The sequence below is a fragment of the Saccostrea cucullata genome, unplaced genomic scaffold (assembly GCF_032062105.1).
Source record: "Saccostrea cucullata isolate Sc308-1 unplaced genomic scaffold, CSIRO_AGI_Scuc_v1 ctg948, whole genome shotgun sequence".
Taxonomy (NCBI): domain Eukaryota; kingdom Metazoa; phylum Mollusca; class Bivalvia; order Ostreida; family Ostreidae; genus Saccostrea; species Saccostrea cuccullata.
Window position 1 is genome coordinate 83,138 of NW_026925011.1, and position 14,565 is coordinate 97,702.

The window sequence follows — 14,565 nt, forward strand, 5'->3', positions numbered from 1 at the left end:
CGTAAGAACGCCTTTTTTTCGCGTTATTACGCCTTTTCAAAAGGCGTTATAACGCCTTTTTAATTATTTTTCTCTCTAGATTGATCTTAATAGACTTTCGTAAAAAAGGAAACATAGGAAATTTTTTTTTAACTTTTAACTTTTGCATTGAAATGGAAGAACGTGAAAAACATCAGTTTTCAATAATTGTAAACTATAAAGTATTTAGTTATGATAAGAATATCTTGAGAGTTTGAAATGCAGGTCCAAACAGTCATATCTTTAGAAGTAATTTAACTGGAAGAGCCTTTCATATTTATAATCAATGCACTATCGACATGAACCATGAAATTAATTCGAAGTGGTCAGGAAAGTCGATGGCATTGCATTTGGGAATCATAAAGCTTCGAATAATTTATTGTACGAGTTAACAGATGTCGAAAATGACGTCATTTCCCGCAAGGTCCCCAGAAATTCTGATCAAGATGGAGAACAAGAAAATATTATGATAATGTATATTTGAGTGTATATTTCCTCTGTCATATGTATTTTAACAATTTAAGCATTTTTATATGATCATTTAAAAAAAACGAAATTTTATATTTCAATTGGAGGAAAGAGGAGTAAACCTGTAGATGAACAAGGAGCACATGTTTGTTCGAGGTCACGAAAAAATAGGGTTTGGTCGTGATAGGGGATAGTTGCTGGTAGTATGCATTTTTCTCATATTTTAATGCTCAGACTCTAGGACTTTGAGTGTTAATCGCACACAGTTTGTGCTGTTCTAAAAAAAAAAAGCTTCAACTTCGGATTTTTTTTTTTACTGATCGATGATTTAAAATGATATAATTATGCAAACTGGAACTATAATCAAGAAAATCGGAACAGAAATTTAAGAAAGCAAAACCAGCACACCAATATCTGTTCATATTCATTGATGTGTGCAGTGTTGACAAATTCAACACACGGTAAAACTAAATAACGACAGGTATTGCGCATGTCATGCAAACAACAGGTGTTTTGTTATTAAATGTTAGGTTTCCAAGAATTAATGCCATTAGTCTGATTATTAAAGAAGTTCTGGTTACTTTAATTCATTAAATTGATTATTTTAGATTAAAAGCGAAATCCAAAAAATTAGACGTGTCGAAATCCATCGGTCCTGTCAGCAAGGCCGGTAAATATTTGGATGGACCTATAACATATAAGAAAACGTCGGTCCGGATGACCGTTTGAAAAAAATTGAGCATAACGTAAATTTAATAAAGGTCAGGATCAGGATGCGTAGTTAAAGGTCTTAAAAACAGAAAAAATGGCTGCGTACGCAGCATATTGATGATAGCTAAGTAAATTTGTTATAGCAAAGTAATGAAACTTGTCATTTATGTCTATGTTAAAGACTCTCTATCCCAAGAAAGGAAACTTGACTGTTGTTAGATTGAAGGCTATTTAAAATATTAAAGGACTCCGACATTTTGGTGCTGTTATTCACATGACTTTATCAGCATCAAAATAAGGTACAAGTATCTGGTCTGACAAAAGTTTGACTGGTCTGACAGAACATTCGACTTTGTCAGACCAAATATCTGACAGTGATTAAAAAATTTTGACAAGTCTGAAAAATTAAAAAAGAAAATGCCTTTGTAATTTTTTTGAAATATCTATGTCCCTGTGACAAAAGTGGACTAAACAAAAATGAGTTATTTCCTACATCAAATTATAATTTTCCTTTTTTGGTCAAAAATGACTAAGAAATAAAATTCAGTATTGTAGAATTTGAAAATCATCTCTACCAGTATTATTAAGAAATTGAGATTTAGCTTACTGTTGGATGCAAGTGTAGAAAAACTATAGAACTGGATAATTTAAAAAATGTGAATGTTTATTGGGTCAAATCTGTAAAAGACACTTTCAAGGGTATTTTGATTTATTTTCTAGGTCATAATCTAAATGCTGGTTTCAATTTTAGGAAAACAGATGCCTGTTTAAGAAATCAGGAGGTTGTATGGTGCAGGTAATTGTCAATCACCAAAAAATCAAATGTCAAAGAATGGTTTAAATTGTTTATCTTGTATATTATTCTTACATTTGTATCTCCATTCATTATCAGTAGATAATCGAAGGAATTAGTATTTTGTATACAAATTATATGCTTCAGAAAATGTATTGTAACACATGTTTATATCAGAAATAATAATTCCTTATCCCTATTCAAGACTAGTTTTTATTCATTAGCACATTAATTTTTGAGAATTGAGTTAATTAGTTGAATAAGTCATAGCATTTCATCTTTCATTCATTTCCAATATCATGCCTTGCAGATATGTACTGGCAAAGTTAGAGAGAACTATTAGATCTCTGGCTGTATCAGTGCTATCGAGCAGTGCATCTTCCTCAACTTCTGATGTCTTTCATTTGTTCTTGTTTTAATAAGGAGGAAAACGCACAGTTTAAAAAAAAATACACCTTTATGAAGGAGTTGTCTCTCTTTCTCTGCTTATGTTCATGGCCATGGTAGATAATGTAATTATTGTCCAATTTCCCAGTGAAAGTTAACAATGGAAGGATCACCTGACAAAGACCCACCTACATCAACTCGAACGTCCAATCCGCCAAGTGACAGGTTGGACTTTGACAATGATGATGGTGGTAATGATGCTGCAAATCAGTCCCTTGAGCTCAGTGATGCTCAGGACTCGGACTCAGATGGAGAACTCGAGGAAGGAGAAATTCAGTCCGAGGTGGAAACAAACGACGATGACTCCAGGTCTGTTAGTGAGGTCATAGGTAAAAAAGAAAGTGAAAGTAAGACACCCCATATACCAAACTTTAACATAGTTAAGTGCCAACAATCTTTTAACCATGAGAGTCCCAGTAGTAGTAGCTTGCTGGACTCAAGTACTGATCAGTATAAAACTGAGTCCCCTGACATTGTCCCTGATAGTTTTGACAACAAGAGTGAGGTTGAGTCCAGTGATGGTGAAATATATTCTGCCAGTGAAGATAACCAGGTTAGTGATGTCAAAGAGCAGTCCGATGATTTGTTTGATATGGTGTTTGATTTTAAGTCGTCGGAGAAAGATCAAAGCACTGCAGATTCTCTAGATGATACTCTCACAGAGGATATTGGAGATGATATAGGAAGAAAAAGAAAGCACACTTCAGCTGAGAATGGTGAAAAAAGAAACAGTGATGGATACCCAGCTGCCAAGAAGTCACGAGTCATAAACCAGACAGCATCAGAGGAAGTGAGCTCAGAAGCTGGCACTCTGAATGAGAATGGCTTGACTCACGAGTTTGATGTGATTGATGAGACTAACGAAGATGGGGCAGACAATTTTGACCAGGATGCTGGGGAATACAACAGTGACGAAGATGACCTGGATGACAACGAAATTTACGCATGGCTGGAAGAGGGTGTTAGCAAAAAATCGCTCAAGCCTGAGGATGCAGATGATGGACCATCTCAAAGAGAAAAACTTGTATTGCAAGGTAAAGCATATGAATAAGAAATTATAGTTCACGTTTAATTTTCTACAAGGTGTGATTGTGTTAATTCTATAAACAAACCACATTCCTAGAAAAAACGACACATGATCTGATGGTAATTTTTATATCCTTGCACTTTAAAATGATTTCTGTATTGTATACCTTCACATTTAGTACATTTAGAAATATCCTTTTTTGTCTCAAAAGATTTGACACAGATATTGTGATCACTTTGTTAATCTTTTGTCTGTCAAGTAAAAACTTAACATATAAAAACTAGGATACACCTTAAAAGACAGTCATTTTGAAAGCACTGCATCATTCTGTTTCCTCATGCTTCAAACAGGGATATATTCCCTCAGTAAGATATCGAGAAGTCTTATTTTTGATTTTGCAGAGAAAGGGAGTGATCCTTTTGACATGCTACCAGAGGGTTGGGTGCTGGTCACACATAACAGTGGTATGCCGGTGTATCTCCACAAACAGTCCAGAGTAGTGACATTTTCCAAGCCGTACTTTATAGGGCCTGGGAGTGTCAGGGTAAGATATGAATTGTGTCACACACTGAAATATGTTTACACAATGAATAGTACATGTTAAAAATTATATTTTCAGATAATGTGTATTTAAAAAATTAAAAGTTCCTCTCGGGGGTGTCCTTGATTTATTTTCATTTTGGAAAATTGATGTGGTGTCATACTGTAAATCACTTTTTATTTGCAAGAACTTTATTTTCGTTAATTACACGAAACAGTGTACGCATGAAAAATCATTCTTGTGTATATTAGTATTCCGCAAGATTATATAGAGCAGTAACCGCATTTTGTGAAAATTTTGTCTTGCTAATTAGAAGTTAAGTCTAGACTACCCCACAAAAATAAGGTGTCACCAAAATTTAGGGATCTACAGTATTACGATTTATTTTTGTTTTGTCATCAGATTTGAGAAAACTCAAGTCAACTGAACTTCAGTCATGTTGAAATACTATATATTTCATGTAATTACCTCATAATTCTTTGCATTCATTTAAATTATATTTGATGATTCTGCATTTTAAATGCATCTATTCTGAATCCTTGTGATGCGGGTGTTTGTAAGATACATTTCCATTGCATCAAAGAAGAGCACCTGTTTATTTTGTCAGAAACACAACATTCCTGTGAGTGGCATTCCATGTTTATACTACAGACGGGAGAAAGAGAGGGAAGCTAAACAGAAGGCAGGGAAGGAGACCACGAATACAAGTGACAGCATGTGTAATGGGGAAAGTCACAGTAAGAATTATACACAAATACAAGTGACATCATGTGTAATGGGGAAAGTCACAGTAAGAATTATAAATCTGAAGAAGTACTACCATTTAACTACATGACACATTCTTTCAAGTCAAAATGCTTAAAGATGTATGGTCAGTAAAACATCCTATAGTTGTGCCATGGACAAACAATTTTGATTCAATGGTTAAAGTTATTCTGAATCATTATTTTGGTTCAGAACATTACCTCTGCAAAGGTATGAAAATCACTTCACTGTAAAGTTGAATTCACTTTAAACATATTCTCAATAGCCATATTTTACTACATAGATGTGTTATACTTGAGGTTTGAGTAGTAAATTGGTTAAATCCTCATATTCCTCTTTCATAGAATAGAAACAGATTATGCATGAATAAACCAATAAATAATCACTATTTTCCAATGTATACAATCGATGTACATGTATCTATATCCAGTATGGTAATTATTATTATAAAGATTCATATTTGTATTTCACATGTAAAAACCTTTCAGACACAGAGAATGGTGGAGAGAAGCAGTCTGTTGACGGTTCACAGCCCACACTGGCCAGCCTGCCAGTCAAGATTGAGTATGCTGAGGAGAGAGAGAAAGAAAACTCACTAGGTATTACACAAACTCACTAAACAAACACTGAGGGAGAGAAAGAAAACTCACTAGGTATTACACAAACTCACTAAACAAACACTGAGAGAGAGAAAGAAAACTCACTAGGTATTACACAAACTCACTAAACAAACACTGAGAGAGAGAAAGAAAACTCACTAGGTATTACACAAACTCACTAAACAAACACTGAGAGAGAGAAAGAAAACTCACTAGGTATTACACAAACTCACTAAACAAACACTGAGAGAGAGAAAGAAAACTCACTAGGTATTACACAAACTCGCTAAACAAACACTGAGAGAGAGAAAGAAAACTCACTAGGTATTACACAAACTCGCTAAACAAACACTGAGAGAGAGAAAGAAAACTCACTAGGTATTACACAAACTCACTAAACAAACACTGAGAGAGAGAAAGAAAACTCACTAGGTATTACACAAACTCACTAAACAAACACTGAGGGAGAGAAAGAAAACTCACTAGGTATTACACAAACTCACTAAACAAACACTGAGAGAGAGAAAGAAAACTCACTAGGTATTACACAAACTCACTAAACAAACACAGAGAGAGAAAGAAAACTCACTAGGTATTACACAAACTCACTAAACAAACACTGAGAGAGAGAAAGAAAACTCACTAGGTATTACACAAACTCACTAAACAAACACTGAGAGAGAGAAAGAAAACTCACTAGGTATTACACAAACTCACTAAACAAACACTGTAAATATGTCAAGATTGAGTACACCTAGGAGAGAGAAAACTTGCTCTAGGTATTACACAAACTCACTAAACTAATGCCCTGTTCACACGGAGAGTTTAATTCGCAGTAAATTAATGCGAATTGAAATAATGCGAATTAAATTGCATTCACATGACAGCTAAGTGAAGTAAACTTATGCGAATTCAAATTTTATCTCTTCAAAAAGACTATTCAGTAAGGCTATCATGACGTCATTTGTAAATCACGTCATATATGCAGAGCCATCCATTTGATATAATAATTATAATGGCTTCAGGTAAACATTTAGTGATTACCATACTTTGCCTTGATTTTTGAACCAAATATAGCAGGGATACCTATATCCAACCACCAACATGTGTCCTGTGACTTAATTCTGACCTTATGCATGCGTCAAAATTTAATTCGAATTGGCTTCACTTAACGTTCACATGGAGCTAATGCGAAGTAATTTAATGTGCAGCAAATTAATTTGAAATAAACTAATTACCATTAAATCTCTCCATGTGAATGCTAAGCGAAGCTAATTTGCAGTAACTTTAAGTAACTTTAAGAAAACTCACTATATGTTAAAAACACTCACTAAATGAACCCTTAGAAAATCTCAAGATTGAGTATGTGGGGGATAGAGAGAAAGAAAACTTGTTAGGTATTAAATAACTCACTTAAAAACAGAAAAAAAATCTAAAGATTCAGTATGCAAGGGAGAGAGAGGATTAAACAAACTATATATTAAACACACTCACAAGACAAACAGTGATAAAATCTCAAGATTGAATACACAGAGGAGAAAAAGAGGTGTTAAACACTAAATTTAAAAAAAAAGAAAGGTCTTACTATAAATTAGTGCATTTGAAGCCATGTTAAAGTAGATGACAAAAATGTTCAAATGTGTCTTTAAAAAGAATATGTTAAAGCATTTAATTTGAAATTAAAATGACTGTTCAAAATTCGTTTTTCAGCACATTTGCTTTTTACTGTATTACATATTTTACAGAGCCTGAGGAACTAAGAAAATACTGTGAATCTCTGTTTGAATTTAGAAAAATCACTGTCAATAAATTCAAGTAAGTTTGTTGGAACAGTATTCAATATCTTACTTTTAATAGTCCATATTAGACTGTAAAGCAAACAAATTAAATAAAATTTTTGGTCCTTTTAGAATAAATGATGGTACTTTTTTCTCTCTACAATGTTTTTCTCTCAGAATCTTTGTACTTTATGAAACATTTGTTGAAAATTGGTATAATTGTATTTTAGAACATGGAAGGACAGGAGAAGACATTTAAATAATGTTAAAAAACAGTCCCGACCTGCACTAGTAAGTAGATGTACAAGACTCATCTTTACATCCTATTTTTCCCCCAGCCCTCACAATAGTATTAAATATTCTTCTTTATGAAAGATATGCTTAATGAGAAAAAGTATGCAATTTGCTTTCCAGTGCTGTTGTAAATTTTACAGAACTGGATAGAAAGAGAGACCCATGAGGTGCTCAGTTTCTGTTTGTGTATTTTGTATATCTTTTTTACAGCCCTCCAACACCAAATTGATTACTTGTAAAGTCCCAGCGGAGAAAGGAGACCACAAACCAAGGAAGAAAGGTAAAAGACGCAAAGAGGAAACGTGTAAAACAAGTCCAGCATTTTGTTTATTCATATCTGTATACTTGTATTCTGTTTGTGTTTCAGAGTTTGTATTGAATCCAACAGGGAAATCCTATGTTTGTATTCTCCATGAATATGCTCAGCATACACTGAGAGTGCAACCTCGTTATGTTTTCAAAGAGCTTGGTAAGTTCTCAAGGAAAACCATGAATTACTTCATGTGAGAAAGTTCGATAAAGTCGGACCTTTTAAATGTCCCAAACTTGATAGGACTGAGAAAAAACTTCCAAGACGTCAAAGGACGCAAGAATATAGAACGTAAAATGCTTAAAGACAAGTGGTTAGTAATTCCAAACTACAGCTACACAGCTGTGTATTAGAGATATTGGTGTACAATATACCGAAATTCAGCTGTATATTTTATTTATAACTTACATGTAAGAAAACAGATTTTGCAACATGTAGAATGATCAATAACATATTATTGTAAATGATTAATAGAGAATGAAAAATAATTTTTTTTAAACAATCTACTGAATGAGGACAAACATTTGCATTTTTTTAATTGCAGAAAATGCCCAGAATCCTTACAGTGCTACAATTATCATTAATGAGATTGAGTATGGTACAGGATTTGCTGGCAGCAAGAGGGCAGCTAAAATGGAAGCAGGTATGTATTGATATGGCTAATGAAAGAGTTGATAATCAAAAGAACATCATTAATAGACTGTAAACCAACTTTTATTTGCGATGACTTTATTTGACCACTTACTGGGGATAAACTGGCGATCAATTTTCGCGATCAAGCCTATTTTGGATCTGTTGTTAAGAGGCACGAAGACTTTAAGGACCGGTTCAGAAATATTCGTGATGACGGAGCTCTCACAAAAATTTCTCTCACACAAATAAAAGTTGGTTTACAGTAAGCCTTTATGGTGTATAGAAGTTTAAAGTAATGTTTATAATGTTGTAGCTAAAGCGACACTGAGTATTCTGATTCCTGAAATGTCGAAGTTAATAGAGAAACAAGTGGAGGATGAGGAAGATCTCTCAGTACGTGTGCACTCACTTCATGTATACTTGTTTGACCACTTATTATTGACAGACTAATCCTGTAGAATTTGATTGGAAGTTTCAGTTTTACAATCTTTTCTTTTAGTTTTTCGATGATATTAAAATTGAGGACCCAAGAGTTTACGAGTTGTGCAATAAATCAGGTCAACCTAGTCCATTTCAGATATTACTGGAGTGCCTCAAGAGGTATATGGCTTTCTTTGTAAAATCAAGGCAATAACCTGTATTTACAAATATTGATGATCATGAGTTTGTTTCCTATTTGCATTATATTCATTTTTAAACAAAAAAAAAATATACATGTAAATAATATTAAGTTGAATTATTTTTACTAGGAATTACGGCTTAGGTGATACACAGTGTAAAATAGACGTCAAAACTTTGAAACACCAGAAGAGTGAATACACTCTAACTGTTGGAAAACACTCTGTTACGGTAAAGTAGTAAAAAGCAGTAGTTTTATTTATTTATAAAAATGTTTTAGTAGTCATTCAGATGTGTACTAATTTAAACCAGAACTTTTCTGAGCAATGATTGATTGATTACTGTTTAAAGCTGAATCGACAATATTTCAGCCAAACTTTGGCATAAATGATGAGTAAAGATGTCTCAGCTGACTTAAACTAATATACTGAAAAACAATACATGTATACAATTGTACATTTGCTTTTCTTTCAGGTTGTGTGTAAAAATAAAAGAGAAGGCAAACAGAGTGCTGCTCAAGCTATGTTAAAGGTAAGAGTCTTGGATGTAATTATGCTTTCACTCTTTATAAACTTTAATTCATCTGATGGACATGTTCTTGCTGAAATAATGTAAAAAGTCAAATTAATCAAAAGTGAAGGGCTGAATTGTTCATGGAAAGTATTGGTTGCACAATATCTTGAGAACCTTGTACTTTTCACAGCAACTTCACCCCCATATCTACAGTCTTGGTGCTCTATTGAGGTTGTATGGAAGGTCTTCCTGGAAAAGCGTCAAGGAGAAAAAGGTCACTGTATTTAAATGCTTTATTAATTTCATCAGTCACTGCATGGCCTACTGGAGTAATTTTAATACATGTAAATCATTCCTTAAAAAAATAAGTAAATTATAGGGAAAAAATGGTATCTCTATTTAAGGAATGTCTTGTTTTACTTTTGGCTCCAAAAGAATTTTTTTTATACCCCCGCAAACGAAGTTTAGGGGGGTATATTGGAATCACCATGTCCGTCTGTCCGTCTGTCTGTCTGTCTGTCTGTCTGTAGACAAGATTTTGTCCAGACCGTTTCTCAGAAACTATTGGATGGATTTGTCTGAAAATTTGTACACTTATTATTCACCATATGAAGGTGTGCACCTGGTATTTTCATCATGATTGGATGATTTTTCTGCATTTTACAAGCATTTTTTCTTTTTTATTTTGTTGTTTTGTTTGGCTCATAACTAGAAAACTATTAGACTTACAATCATCAAACTTGGCCAATTTATGCATCTTGGGTAGAAGGTGTGTCATGACCTATTTCAAGGTCACTGTGACCTTTAATTAAAGTGAAATTTAAAAAAATAACTGTCTTTTACTATTGAATTAAACAATCCCAATAAATGTAACAATGTTGCAGTATCCCTATTTAAAACATGTTAAATTAAGAAAAATTTTTTTTCATTATATACTTTACAGCAATCTATATTAACAAATGTTATTTTATAAGAGAAAATCTACCTCTCCCAAGGGTATAATTATGAAACACTGGTCAAGGAGAATTTTGATAACAGAAAATTGCATGTCAAATTAGAGAGAAATTAATTAGTTTACTGTAAGGAGATAACTTGTAGAATGTTTCCGATCAAGAACTTGTTATCTGTCTCTTGGGAACTGGGCTAAGGAATCAGCCTTAAATAGTTTTAGCCTAACTTATTTAATGAATTTGAGAAAAAGCAACTTCAATCTAATTTGATATTGTATAATAAACTAATTTGAAATTGTATAAAAAACTTAATTGATATTGTATAATATAATTAAAACTAATTATATTGTGTGTATGTGGGGGTGGGTTGGGGGGGGGGGGATTGGAATCAGCATGCTCATTCTCCACATTAATTTCAGATTGAAACTTTTAGTATGATATAAAATCCAGATAAGGCAAAAAAAAAAATTAATTTCTTGGTTCTCAGGCCCTCCCTTATCTCTTCCAAGGGTGCCTCATTGACCCTTTTTATTGCTAAATCAATAAAATATAAACACCAAATCACCTCCCTCATCATTTTTTGAGGTTTTGTGCAATGTAAAAAGCTGCCTCTTCATGTTTTGGGGGCATTAAAAAAGTATTAAAAAAAATGCCTCCCTCCCTCATGATATTTCTTGAAAATAGGCCTGAGAACCAAGAAATTAACTTTGCATGGCCTAAATCAAGTATTAAAAAAAAAAAAAAAAAAAAAAAAAAAAAAAAATTTGGTAGATAGTCCCTACAAATCTTAAGAATCATGCAGGAACCTTATTCAAAATGATGCATTAAGATTACACAATTTTTTTTCAGTATAATCTTTGTAACAAATTTATACAAAATCTTTGTTTTTCAGATTTAATTTCAGAATGACACATGCAATAATGCATTTTGTTTGCACTACAAAGGAGAAGGTTAAGATCCATTCATCCCTTGATAGCAATTAGTGGGCATGCATCCAGTCAAAGATTAATTAATGAGTTCTATGTAGGGAAGCATAAGCTGTCTCAATCATTTCTGTTAGAGCATATCTCTGATTAAGGAGCTCTTATCTGTGTCCTTTGGGAATTAGACAGAAGAACTGCTGGTCAGTTTAAATAGCATTTGTCATATGATGGCCAGTCTCCTATTTCTAAAATCAATTTTGTATGGATCAAGTTTTTAAGACATATTAGTTAAATTGATTTTTTTTTTTTTTTTTTTTGAAAATATCAAGTGACCAATTTCATATCTTCATGCCCCACATGAAAGACATGTGCATATGTGTATGTCTGTGGAGGAGGGGCATTTGTCAAGCTATAATACAACCAGTTGATGATTATTTGTTATAATTAAAGCTTGCACCACAGGAGATGTTTAAACAATTATTATAAGGAATGGAAAAATTACGCAAATCCCTTTAAAGGTTGACATGATTTTCTTGCACTCTAAACTGTTTATAATAATTGAATGAACAATATTTGATGGGAGTATCATGCTGAGGCGGTGCACTTTATTATTTTTAAAATGAATTTGATATAAATTTATATAGATTAATTTGATTCTGTATAATGTTTTTTTTCAATAATCAATTTGCAGAGTATCATGACAAATAGTTGCAATTTATTTTTTCAATGAAATAAAAAAACTGTTACAATGTATTAGTATTGGTGTTTTATTTGGTTGCACCTCAGTTTCATTAATTAAAAAAATATATATAATGAGCACTCAAATTTTTTCTAAGAAAATAGTGAACACCTCTTAATAGATCCATAAATATTTGTGAATTTGCACCTACTCTGAAAAACCCAGCGGGGGTATTTGTCCCTATTGGACAGTTCTAGTTCCATATGTGTTTAATATGGTAATTAATAGCAATGATTTGAAATTTGAATAGTAACAATAATTTTGTTATCCTAAAAGGAGGATTAGCTGAAACATTGACCATTTCATTTACAACTTGGTGTGTATTGTAGAAAGAGGAACATGCTATAACTGGATTACAGTCCCAAGTCCGCTCCAAGAAACCAAATGAACCTCTATTACAAAAGTTAAAGGAAGAAATGATGAAAATCCAAATCCAAAGAGTAAGTTCAAACTTTTCAAAATTGAAAGTATTTCTGCTCATCAGTAATGATTATACATGTACCATTTCATTTACATGTTATAAATTTTATCGCTCTAAAGTTTTATGTTCGAAATGCATGAAATATATTTTGTTATTTGCAGGAATCGGTCAAAACCAAGGGGAAGTTCCGTGTGGATACAAAGACTCTGTCTGGTGCTGTGACCTGTATAGACCTCTAGAGTTGTCTGCTCTTGTTCCCATTTATGGGACCAAACATCCACAATGCACAATTCTAATTATTGCTTATTGGTGAAGCTTGGTCAATGAAAGACTGTGATTTTTTTGATAGAATTTATTCCCATTAGATTTTTTCAAATTAATTATACAAGTGTATGTAACTGGTCTTGATGGATGTATTTGTGCTTATACTTTATTGGAGTATTCTATTTAGTATTTATTTCAATAATATTTAAATATTGATTGTCCCAATCAAATTTTTTGGTGATTTTTTCATGTGAATTAGTGATTGAGGATAATGGTAAATGTAGATGTGTGCATAAATGGTGAGTAAGCAATTCCTATGTGAGATTAAATTTTTGTATACATGTACCATATTTGGTATTGGGTTTTCAGTATGTTTAGTAGATATCTTCCATTATATTAGGGAAAACATTGTGGTCTTGAGACATTGAATATGTTCAACCATATGTAAATATAAAATGTGTATCTAATCTATTTTGACTTTGCATGTATGAAGTTTTGTACTTTGATAAATGTGATTTTAATGTGGTATATACCTGTCACAATATTCTAATTAAGTCCAGATTATAAAAATCCATGACACAGAAAAGGCATTCCATATTTGATTTTTAATGAAATTATTTTGGATATCAGATTATTAAAAATTGGATCTGTAATTTTTTTTGTCACTGTGCTGATTTGTTTTATTTATGCTTACACATATAAAAAGTTTTCCTCTCCAGAATCTAAAATTTTGGAAAAAGATAATCATTTTTTTTTTTTCAAATTAAGATTTATATATCCTCCCACACAAACACAGAAAATGAATTTCAGAAATTTGAACAATTTAATTAAGCTATCTATCTAAAAGGGGAATGGTAAATAAGTGACATATTACCATTATTACTGACAGTTCTTACAGCGTTTAATAACAAAAGTCAGTGAATCTCTTTGTGAACTCTACTGCTCAGAGACTAAAAGAGCTTGTTCATTAGTCAGATGTCCTTCCATCCTGAAACAAGTTTTCTAAATGCTAATCCAGTACTATTGGTCCGATTTCAGTAAGTACACACAGGATATCGGCATGTAGGTTATAATGATACATAATTATATGATTGGTTTCTGTCGCAATGAACAATGTTGTCATGGTTACTAAGAAAGAATAGAAATTTTGGTTATTTTTTTCTTCAAAATGAAAGCAACTCCTCTTCCAGTTGTAGTCTGATATCAATAAATTTATTTATGCAAAAATAGATCTAATTTAGAAATACAATTTCTATGAATTGGATGTAGATTTTGTTAAACAGTGTTGCTTTGGTAACTAATAACTCATGACTAAGATACAGAATGTGAGGAAAAGTGTTGCTATGGTTTCTCAAACAAAACAAAAAAATGTAATATTCTTTCAAAACACTACTGCAATTCTGATCAGTTTTCAATGAAATTTGGTATACATTGATATTCTTTCGAAAGCTGTAATTTTAGTTAGATTTCACCGAGACTTGATACAATGGCAAGTATTCATTGATTCAAGATTATACCTGTTTGTAATTCCATTTGACAAAATTGATATTACATGTAAATCAGCAAGATTACTGTATGTTAAAAACTACCATATCAAGATTACCTATAATCCATTGTACATGTGATCAAATCTAAACAGAATAAACTGTTTTTGATTACTTCCAAATTATTTCATGGTTTTTCATATTTCTTATAAAAAGGAATTCTAAATACAAGTACAAGTAATCTGTTTTCAAAGTGCTACTAGACCTAA

The 14,565-nt window shown here is 32.4% G+C and overlaps 1 protein-coding gene across 3 annotated transcripts; it reads left to right on the forward strand.

The window, feature by feature from the left end:
* The first annotated feature begins 406 nt into the window (after positions 1 to 406).
* Positions 407 to 14,478, forward strand: LOC134267815 (microprocessor complex subunit DGCR8-like). Of its 3 annotated transcripts, none has more exons than XM_062750026.1 (18): positions 407 to 492; positions 1,949 to 1,993; positions 2,414 to 3,471; positions 3,866 to 4,008; positions 4,613 to 4,751; positions 5,259 to 5,369; positions 7,115 to 7,184; positions 7,378 to 7,438; positions 7,652 to 7,721; positions 7,809 to 7,910; positions 8,296 to 8,394; positions 8,698 to 8,777; positions 8,884 to 8,984; positions 9,134 to 9,233; positions 9,477 to 9,533; positions 9,706 to 9,789; positions 12,457 to 12,567; positions 12,710 to 14,478. In XM_062750026.1, the coding sequence occupies exons 3-18, from the start codon at positions 2,538 to 2,540 to the stop codon at positions 12,785 to 12,787; spliced, it is 2,340 nt and encodes a 779-aa protein (XP_062606010.1). In that variant the 5' UTR covers positions 407 to 492; positions 1,949 to 1,993; positions 2,414 to 2,537; the 3' UTR covers positions 12,788 to 14,478. The 3 variants fall into 3 exon arrangements, with proteins under 3 accessions (XP_062606010.1, XP_062606009.1, XP_062606011.1); XM_062750025.1 differs by having other exon boundaries at positions 414 to 492; positions 2,526 to 3,471; XM_062750027.1 differs by having other exon boundaries at positions 414 to 492; positions 2,526 to 3,471; positions 4,613 to 4,742.
* The last annotated feature ends 87 nt before the right edge of the window (positions 14,479 to 14,565 follow it).